This window comes from Zingiber officinale, chromosome 4A (genome assembly GCF_018446385.1).
Source record: "Zingiber officinale cultivar Zhangliang chromosome 4A, Zo_v1.1, whole genome shotgun sequence".
NCBI lineage: Eukaryota > Viridiplantae > Streptophyta > Magnoliopsida > Zingiberales > Zingiberaceae > Zingiber > Zingiber officinale.
In genome coordinates, this window is record NC_055992.1 from 105,769,044 (window position 1) to 105,779,852 (window position 10,809).

At 40.4% G+C, this 10,809-nt stretch overlaps 2 protein-coding genes, 1 non-coding gene and 1 pseudogene across 3 annotated transcripts; 2 read left to right on the forward strand and 2 right to left on the reverse strand.

Annotated features, from left to right (window-relative positions):
* The first annotated feature begins 1,856 nt into the window (after window positions 1-1,856).
* On the forward strand, window positions 1,857-2,387 carry LOC121970464. The gene has a single exon (XM_042521210.1). The coding sequence runs from the start codon at window positions 2,036-2,038 to the stop codon at window positions 2,294-2,296; it is 261 nt and encodes an 86-aa protein (XP_042377144.1). The 5' UTR covers window positions 1,857-2,035; the 3' UTR covers window positions 2,297-2,387.
* A 200-nt stretch (window positions 2,388-2,587) lies between these two features.
* Window positions 2,588-7,295, reverse strand: LOC121972582. Its single transcript, XM_042524234.1, has 7 exons — window positions 6,672-7,295; window positions 6,366-6,502; window positions 4,256-4,361; window positions 4,013-4,165; window positions 3,779-3,911; window positions 3,649-3,709; window positions 2,588-3,404 (listed from the first exon to the last, which is right to left on the reverse strand). The coding sequence occupies exons 1-7, from the start codon at window positions 7,293-7,295 to the stop codon at window positions 2,900-2,902; spliced, it is 1,719 nt and encodes a 572-aa protein (XP_042380168.1). The 3' UTR covers window positions 2,588-2,899.
* A 38-nt stretch (window positions 7,296-7,333) lies between these two features.
* Window positions 7,334-10,389, forward strand: LOC121972583 (annotated as a pseudogene).
* TRNAS-AGA lies at window positions 7,474-7,555 on the reverse strand. The gene has a single exon. It is a non-coding gene; the product is annotated as a tRNA-Ser (tRNA).
* Window positions 10,390-10,809: the final 420 nt, after the last annotated feature.

Here is a 10,809-nt window from a genome sequence, read left to right on the forward strand (position 1 = left end):
CTGAGTGGTACCCGACTGCTATCACGGGCACTCCGCCCAGCAAGAGTTTGCACGACAGAGGAAGAGGGAACGTAGGTGGAGAGCTTCTGCTGTTTTTTCTTTATGTGTCTCTTTACCTATGATCGCAACCTCCTTATATAGGAGCTCAGATCAACGTTAACGTTAATGATAAATTAATGATCATTACTCACCGAGCTATGAAATGCCAGCATTTCACTCAGTCGTTTTGCTTCCACATTAATTTTACTTTAATGCATAAAAAATGTTTACATGGCAAAATATTAGTTCGACATTCGGTGCACACAGGTTGTGCCCGCACACGAGTCAACATGGTTTGGTACAATCCGGACCCTGGATTTACACTCTCTGTGCACCCACGCGTAAGAGAGTCTTTCTCCATACATTTATTCATATTATCAATACATATAAATCAATATAAACTAACTAACATATCATGAAACTCCTAACATAAAACTAAAGTCTTATTCATTGATGTGATGATGATGAAGGACCCCATCCTGTGGCCATAGTGGAGGTCAAAGTCAAGGCGGTCAATGCGTAGATGACAGCGGCCGGTTGGACGAAGCATGCCCCGACCGGGGAGAAGGCTCCGATCCGCCATCGCCTTTGACATGGAGAGCATTCAAACAACTGATGCTCAAGGGAGAACGACGCACAGAAGCTGAGCCGAGCGGCTACCCCGCTCGGTCAGATAGCAAAGTCTGACATCGACAGAGTTTAACTTCGGCCGAGCAGCTACTCAGCTCGGCCTAACAGCAGGGCTCAATAGTGGCAGAGTAGAACTTCGTTCAAGCAGATAAGGAGTATCGAGGTTTTGGCCGACCGGACAAGGCACCAGAGCGGCGAATAGACGGCCGAGCGACCAACCCGCTCGGCCTGGTGGTACAGTACTTTGATATCCCTCAACATCCTTTTGGGAATTAGTATCGCCAATACTGGGCATGGGCTGCCAAAAGATCGTATAGCGGAAGATTCCACTGTTACTTCAGAGATATGGTCGGTCCATTAAGGTACTGTGTCAGGGACATTTGACTGACAAGTATTTTCAGGGAAAACTTTGAGATGTGTGCTCGTCTTGGGAAACATGCACGCGCATTACTGAAACTCTATATAAAGGGGAGTCCAAAGCATTAACAAAGGTATGCGATATTCATTATTTGTGCTACAGTTCTTGTTGCTCCATTTCATTCCTCATCGCCGATAACTGACTTGAACGTCAGAGAGACAACGCCGGAGATCCCTTTCCTGACTCGACAATGACATAATCTATATTGCACATCTACACAGAGTCCACAAAAAAATCAACATAAACACTACATTTCAACTTTTCATCTCTTTTAATTTCGGATAGGAATCTCTTTCCTCGTTTACCACTTCTTCGTCCACATATGTAACTGAAGTTGCTTCCTATGAGCTCACGCGGCTTGGAAAACAACAACAGTATGGCACGGGAATCGTCCATCGATTCCTTGGAAACGGGGGTTTGTTGTTTTAACTTTTTGTGTGTGAGACCATCCGTGATGGGCTCGCAACTATGGAGCAGTACGTTCTAATTACAGTATGGAGGCTTACTTCTTGTACGGTGTTGTTTTGAGGTTAGTGAAAAACTCTGGCGCCCACAATTAATGGTGTCGATCGGGGCCAGTGGTATGGATATGCACGGATTACCTCAATTAACAGATGTCCCCATCATGATTTGTCTAATTAATAAAATTCAATGAGAAGATAATTGAAGTGCTTGACCTCCTGCTGCTCGCAATGATAGTTCACCAAAAACTTGGCGTTTTGCTGAAACCTCCGGTTTGCGCCAATGGAAAAGCAAAACAGCTCCCTGTTTTTGGGGAGATGAAACCAAAACCAAGAGCCATGCCACTCTCCGTCTCTTCTGTTGTCTGTCCTCTCTATTTATGCACCACCTCTGCTTTCTTATCCCAGCAGCAAGCGAAATTAATACATTCGTTTTGACGAACTCGAAGAATTAGAGAGGAGAAGAGATATTTATAGCGAGACAGAGATGGCTTCGGTGAAGAAAGTTTCGGTGTTGGTGGCGGCCAGCGTGGGCGCCGTGGAGGCGCTCAAGGACCAAGCTGGGTTGTGCAGGTGGAACTATGGCTTGAGGTCCCTGCAGCAGCGTGCCAAGAGAAACATGGGATCGCTGTCTCAGGCCGCGGCCATGTCGTCGTCCGTCTCTGATAGGAGAAGCAGGGAGCAAGCTGAACGATCGGAGGAGTCGTTGAGGAAGGTGATGTACCTCAGCTGCTGGGGACCTAATTAGCAGTGCTTGGAAAGTTAAGAGTTCGAGTTGTGTGATTGTAAAGTTACAAAGAGCATCAATCGAATATATATATTTCGGTTTATTTCTTCAACATCAGAGAATGATTATCGTGATCCATCTTCTTCTTCTTGTTTTCTTATTCCTTTTGGGTTTGAAATCTCTTTCATCTGTTGTGTGTGTGTGTGTTTATTGGTTGTAACTCGGCTAATTGCTTGGATTCTTTTGAATTTATGCAGACTTAAAGAGTGCCCCTCCATGTGTTTAGTCATGAAGAGATTCAGTTCTGTAGAATTGTCTAAAACTTGCTTTCTCTGTGATTGCTGCTAAAAGAAATAACAAGAAGAAGATCAAGAACTACTAAAATACACAATCAAATGAGACTACTGAGATGGGGATTCACTTTGTCTAGCTGACCACTAATCTCCTCTTCTCTCGATGCTGAGACAACTACGAACGCTTGCATCCTGCTTCATGGCCTCAAACTAACATCATCATTCTAATTGCCAACTGCATTCTACATATATAACTTACAAAATTTTATTATGTTCTTGTAACAATGTCTGTGGCATTCTCCACAGATTGTTGAAACTATCACGGGCAGTCTCAACTATTAGAGGCTTCTTGCAGACTAATACTAAAATGCCCAACCTTTTTGTCCTCAAGGAGAGAAGACCTATGAGCGCGAGTGTGTAAGCTGTGAGGAAGATCACTGCTAAATGCAACCTCTGCTGCAGTGCGGCCGAGATCATTAGACCAAACAAATGGTATGCTGCAACTTAACTTAAGAAGACCGTTTCCACAGCCTCCAGATTCCTTGGGTGGGCAAGGAATGCTGCTTCCATGATTCTTAACCTTGCTATCAGACTCAACGGTGGATAAAGATGAGTTATCTGGTCGCTCGCCTGTGGAACGTCTCCGTCTTTTCCCAACAATTTCACTGATGACATACTTCTTTGCCCTTTGTCTCCTACCAGCCTTGGAGGAATCAATTGCAGGTGTATGAGAAGCAATTCCTTTTAGTATCTTTCCGCAACAATCTAAGCAAAGCTTGTAAGAGCAATTTGAGCAGCTTCTGTGAAAATCCACTAGTGAAGTCCTGCAATAATTACTGGTTCCAAGAGGGAAACAAGAAAGGAAAACGATATTAATCAAGTGAATTACATTTTAATGCATGATGAGACGATAACAAAAACCTAAAAATTAGAAATTGCTAAAGCAAAATAGAGGCACAAGTTTACAAATGGCCATCTAAGAAACAGGGTGAGTACGCATTATTCAATTATTATGTCCATGATTTCAGAAACATAGCAAATCACGAAATTCACAGAGGTGTTAAAGATGTGAAGACATACCAGTTAACAAGCTCATTGTGAGGCTCATATACTCGAAGAAGTACACCAGAAAATCCACCTTCTGGATGATAGATCGATCAAGAGGATATCTAACTGGAGGAAGAAACTAGGTAATTGTTTTGAAGCTTACCTTGATCCCCTTGCTTTACTTCCAGCTCATTTAATTGGTTCTGATAGATATGTTTCAGCAAGGGAAGCAATTCAGATATCAAGCTATATGTGTGCTCCTTATTATTAAACTTGTTTTGACCATTTGTCAGTTCCTGAAGATGATACAAATTGCATATGCACATAAAAGTTCTAGACTAGTATGAAAGTTGACAGAACCTTCTCTAACTTAACAAGAATTGGCTAGGAAGTCAACCTTATGCCTGTCTTCTTTAGCTCCAAGAGGAGAACAAGTCGGACAATCCAATTGTCCATGACAAACAGGGTAGACAGTCTTCACATCGACAAGAGAAATCTCATCACTATCGGCACACTCAATCTTCCTATGCTCCTGAACAATTTCAAGATCCTGAAGATCACATAAATGGAAACTTTCATGACAAAACATTCTCAGAATAAATAATATTCATAAAACCTTGCATGTTAAAAGTAAGTAAACCTTATAACCATCTTTAGCTGGACTTCTAGAACATGCTTTGCAATCACAACAGTCGCGACAAACAGGACAAGCAATCTTTACCTCCTTTTCAAGCATACCAGAGTACCTTGACAATACAAACTAAATCAGATAAACAGAAGTTATTTATATAATAGCAGCAATATAACTCAACCACAATGAAACTTCACCAAAATAACAAAAGCAATCTAGCTCAACTCACAGTGAAACTTATACACATAAGTCAAAAAAGTAATTTAATAATACCAAAATCAAACCAAATCATGGCTAAGTACAGAAAAGGCTCAAATAAGATTAAAGCGCAATTAAGATTAACCCAAACCTAAAATTAACTTGGATTCATCCTTCAATAAATCAAAATTGATCTAAAAATCTCTACTGAAAGTCCTAATCCAAGTGTGCCTTGAGTGGCCCTCCATAATGATAATCTATTCAAATCGAAGCTTTTCATACTAAGGAATATAACAGAACCTGCAAACTGAATCCAAAACAAACAAACTATTTGGTATTCAATTTAGGGAGTAAGAGTTCACGATTCAGCCTGATGACATAACTAGCCCATCAAGGGATACAGAGTGTGATCATATCCACTGTAGAATTTATATGCTTTCAGGATCAAGAGATACCAATTGCAAAACTAATCAGGTAGGCTGGAAACCTAAAACCATGCTTCCCAGATGACCGAAAGTTTAACAATAAAAATTTGTTTATAAGTATCAATATATTGAAGTTTCATTGACTTTAATCTAGTAACACACACAATAGGTAACAGCTTGTAGGACACATTTGGGTATAGATTAATGGGTGTCAGTGAAAGAAATCTTTTTGTCTTTGTGAAATGTGAAAATCATGATTGGTTAGCTTATGAAGATTCACAGGATTCCATTAACTTATGAAGTTGTTACGAAACTCTCAGTTGCAGAAGCTTAGCTAGGCCAAGTATTCACACAGAACTTGTTATATTAGCAACACACTAACTATGATGATAGTATGAGGGTGCCAATAGGAAATGTATTTATGTTAGGGAACTTACTTTTAGTTTCTAAAGACAGTGAATAACATGTAAATCTCGATAATAAGTTGGGAGATGCACAAATTCTGTTATTCACTAATGTGGTATCAAAGGAAGCTTTTGACATGGATTCATGATTGATTATCATTTGAAAATTCTGAGTATTGCCTTTCAAATTCCTGCATAATAAGATAATAATCACAGGATAATAGCATCAGCATAGCAAAAGGAAATATATTTAGTTTAGACAATTTGAGTTTTTGGTGCTGAAACACGGAATAGGTAATAGCTTGTAGGACACATATTCTGCTATTGACTGAAGCAGTAAGCTTTTGCCTTGGAAGCTGTTATGATTGGTTAACATTTGAAATTCACAGTATTGCCTTCCAGTTCCTGCATAATCTCCCAGCTCCAGAAGCTTAGCTATACTACTTTAATGATCTGCTCCACTACTACCTCACAATTATCATGGATACACCTATTCATTGTCACTAAAAGATCCCTTAGGAAGAAAGAAATAATGTCGGCTTTACAAAATAATCAAATGGAAATATATTAGATAATGCAAGAGTCCAATTGAGATTCTCTGAAATGTAGATTTCGCAGACCAAGTTGGCAAGGTGTACTAAGATGAGCCAATTATTTGATTCCCAGTACTGTCCAAACCAAATCCTTTAGTCTACAACGCCATTTATTTCTCGTTAACAAGTTTTACTACGTCAAAGAAAAAGCTCCAATGAATACTCCAATATCAAGATATGGAAATAGCATATACATTTTGCTTGTAGCCGGAGTGTTGAGGCAGGGCATCCTTAACAAAGTGTCTTCTATTTCTTATATTGAATCAGATTAGGAGTAACAAAAAGTGAAAGGGTTCCCCAGCAATATTTTCCCACATTTTAAGAGCAAAAAACTACTATGCATTCAGAATTTTTTTCCTTTTTATTTTTCAAGAGGAACCTTTTGATACACACATTAAGATAGAAAAGTAACCAAGATAACCAAATGAAAAGGAATTAGATGCACATTAGCTAATGTGGCGTTCAGGAATACACACAACCAAGAGCAAGCCAAAAATACCTTTTTTTAATGCAACGAGAGCAAAAGAACCTCTTCCTACAGCTCAAACACCGAACCATTTTCACCACGTTCTTCTCCTTACAACTGTGGCAGATCCTCTTCCTTCCCATTCCCGGACCCCTTCCACAAGGTATATTCTGGAATCCAACATGCATCGGCGAAAGTTAATATATAACAGAAAGAGCAGAATAATTTGAGAGCTAACCAGAGAGTAAAGAAACGTAGTACGTATAGTAGAGAAGGGGCAATGGTTTCAAGGACCAAGAAAAAGGACAAGAGAAGGGAGCTGAAACAGAAATGTAAAACCTTTATTGTCGCCACCGGAATCGGCTCAGCGTTCTTGGACCGAATGCACCTCCTTGTGAGCAAGCACCCATCCTCAAACCCTACCTTCCGATCCACAGAACCGCCCTCTTCCTGACGGCCACCAACGGAAGGCGTCGCGATGGTCATCAGCCCGTTGGGAAGAACCCTCGTGGTCCGGGCCTCTCCCTCCCCACTCTCCTCTTCCCGTTTCATCCTCCGTTTGGGAGCGATCGGGTGCTCCGCCAGGAGTTCTGCCTTCTTCCTGCGCTTCCTCGACGGAGGTTCCCCGGCGGCTCTGTTCGATTTGCGGGCGGCGGAGGCCTTGTGCTTCTCCATGTTGGAACGGGTCTGGATGTAGTGGTATTCGCAGAAGGTAAGGCCGTCCATGGCGCGCTTGTGGCAGCGCCATTTGCGGCCGTCACTGCGGCGGCAGCGGGAGTCGTCTCCCGGGGAGGCGTCGAGGTCGTCGTAGAGCCGCCGAGGCCTCGGCATTTGCGGCGGGATCGGAAACCCCTTCGAGAGGAGAGGGGGGAGTGAACCAGCGAGGGCGCAGTTAATGGCAGGGGAGCAAAAGGAAGGAGGACTGCCGTTCTTTTCTTGAAAGCCCACGGGACAGGATTCCATCCGTCTGAGTCTTAGGGAAAATTTCATCTTGCCCCCAAATGTTATCAAAATCCTATCAATCCACTTGTAAAATTTCCAATTTTGTTAAATCTAAAATCTTCACCGTAGGTGATTGTAAATTTTGTTAAAGTGTGGAGATGTGTTACAGGATTTGAAAGGAACAAAACGATAAAAAAATCGTGGAAGGGAGGATTCGAACCTGCGCGGGCAAAGCCCACATGATTTCTAGTCATGCCCGATAACCACTCCGGCACGTCCACCTATTGATAATTTTTCGTTCTATATTAAAACATTTGATATATTGATGAGTAAAATTAGTTAGATTTCTTGTATTTAATATAGCCACTCCGTCGCTGTCTCCTTCCACAAGCCCCATCGAATTCGAATGGCCCATTCGAGATTTCTCCTTTTGCGGCGACTTCGAATAGCTGAAACCCCGGATACATGATTCCCTTGGCGACTCCACCGGCGCCGGACCACCGGGCTACCCCAACGCCGTTGGCCTTGGTCGGGCAGGAGGGAATCCAGCAGTCTTCTTCTCCGCGAACCAACGCCGGAGTGCGATCGCCGTATACCTCAGTGACGAGAGCGCTTACGCCATCAAGTGGGCTGTCCAGAACTACCTCCGCCCGGGAGACGCAGTCATCTTACTCCATGTCCGACCGACCTCCATCCTCTACGGAGCTGACTGGGGCGCCGTCAACCTCTCCGACCCCGACGCAGCTGCCGAGGAGGACAACTCCCACTCCGAGGCGTCGCAGTTGAAATTGGTGGATCATTTCGACGCCTTCACCTCCGGCAAGGCGGATGACCTCGCAAAGCCGCACGCGGACGCGCAGATTCCGTTCAATATCCGCATTGTGAAGGACCACGACATTGAAAAAAAAATAGGATAAAAAATAATTCTTTAATTGATATTAAAATTAATAGATTTATTATTTATAAAACCAATAGATTTATCCATACAAATTCTCTAAATAATAATAAAAAATTAAATATTACATATAATTTATAAGCATAACAATAAATATAATAGATTTGAAAATATTATTTTTTTACTATTTGATTCAGATCAATCTTGATTGTGATGTCGATTTTGATTATGATATCAAATATAATAAATCTCAATTAATTGAAATTAATTCGAGAGATTATTTTTCATTATCGTCATTACTCCTAACAAACTCAACGAGAGTGTCTAAACGTTGAGTTTGAGTGTTAATTTGGTGAAACGTTGTCAGGATAATGACTTGGTAAATATATCAGCAATTTGATCTTCAGTAGAGATGTAAGAAATTGAAAGTTGTTGAGTCACCATACGCTCATGAACAAAATGAAAATCAATCTCTATATGCTTGGTGCGAGCATTAAAAACAGGATTTGTCATAAGATAAGTTGTTCTAATATTATCACACCAGATTTTAGACGTAGTAGTTGGCGAAAAGTGTAATTTAGAAAGAAGAGATTGTAACCAAATAATTTTTGACGTTGCGTTAGTTATAGCTTTATATTCAGCTTCAGTACTTGAGCAACAGATTATAGGTTGCTTTTTTGAAAGCCAAGAGTAGAATAGAAGATCATGTAAAATAATGTCTTTGAGATATCGAAAAATTCTTTTAACACCTTTCCAATGGTGTTTAGTAGGAGCATGCATAAATTGACAGACATGATTCACAATGAAAGCAATATCAGGTTGTGTAATGGTGACATATTGTAGGGCACCAACAATACTTCAGTAGATCTGAGGGTCAGACATGGAAAAGAATAATGAAGGTGCAATGAAACCACATCAATGATTGGTGTGGAGATAGGACGTGCATCATCCATTTTAGCTCATCGTAAAAGCCCAGTAATATATTTTCTTTGAGAGAGAAAATAACCTTCAGAATGTGAGAGAAATTCTATGCCAAGGAAAAAAATGAACATTGCCAAAATCTCGAATAGGAAACTCTTGACGAAGAAGATGGAGTAAAGTAGGTATGTCATTTTGATCACTACCAGTTATTAATATATCATCCACATAAGTCAGAACAAATATTGAAAATTCCTTATTACATTTATAGAATAAGGAAGAGTCAGTTTTTGAATAAAAAAAATCCCGGAGTATGAAGCTAGGTAGATAGACGATGAAACCATGCACGAGGTGCTTGCCGAAGATGATTTATAGATTTCTGAAGTTGACACACATGCGTTGGAAGTTACGGGTGGATGAATCCAGGTGGTTGCTCCATATAAACAGTTTCTTCAAGATGCCCGTGCAGGAAAGCATTGGAAACATCTAATTATTGTATCGTCCAATTGGAGCTAACAATTATAGATAGTAACAATCTGATAGTTGTAATTTTGATAACTGGACTAAAAGTATCATTGAAGTCAATACCTGGTTGTTGATTAAAGCTTTTAGCAATAAGACGAGCTTTGTAACGTTCAATAGATCCATTTGTACGATACTTAATTCGGTAAATCCATTTAGAGTTTACAATATTCATGAATGGAGTACGAGGAACTAAGCTTCAGGTTGCATTGCGAAGAAGAGCATCAAATTCTGTAGTCATCGCAGCATGTCAATTTGGATCTTTGACTGCTTGTTTAAAGCTAGAAGGTTTAACAAAATTTGAAGAAGTAATAATTCTTTGATTGATATTTACTACAGCCAATAGATTTATTTATACAAGTTGTCTAAATAATAATGGAAAGATTAAATATGACATACAATTTATAAGCATAACAATAAATATAATAGATTTAGAAGTATTATTTTTCTTACTATTTAATTCATATCAATCTTGATTGTGATACTAATCTTGATTGTGATGCCAAATATAATAATTTCAATTGATTGAAATCAATTTGAGAAATTATTTCCCATTATCGTAATTAGACATGAAGGAGCGGCTTTGCCTGGAAGTGGAGTGGTTCAGCCTCAGCGCTGTGATCACGGGTAGTAGAGGCTTTGGAGTTTGGGGCCTCGAGGAGGACAAGCAAGGGGAAGCTTGGCAGCGTCAGCGACTACTGCATCTGCCATTGTGTGTGCCAAGTTGTTGGCCCTTTTTGCACCACCTTAAGGAGTTTGTGGACAACGTGGAGAAAATGATGTCCTCACTATCTAGTGCACATCTCAAGCAACTCCAACTCAGTGAAAAATAGCGAGTTATCCATGACCAAATATTTATAGAAGATGAAATGCATCTTGGACAATCTCACGGGTGTTGGACATCAGGTTCTAGAGACTGATATGATGTTCCATATTCTCGGGGAGCTCGGACCTGAGTATGAATCTATGGTAGTTGCCTAACAACCAAGAGTGAAGGAAAGTTACCTGGCATGTTATTTATTAGTCACTGGTTTATGAGGCCTATTTTTCATGTTTTGAATTTCGTAATTCATTTTCTCGATGTGACCTTTTAATCTTTGAGACCAGATAACTGCAGGACATCTCTAAGTTATAGGAAAATAAGGTATACTTCTGGTGATTATCTTATCTTCTGTGTTCACTATCTTGATTATGTTATGG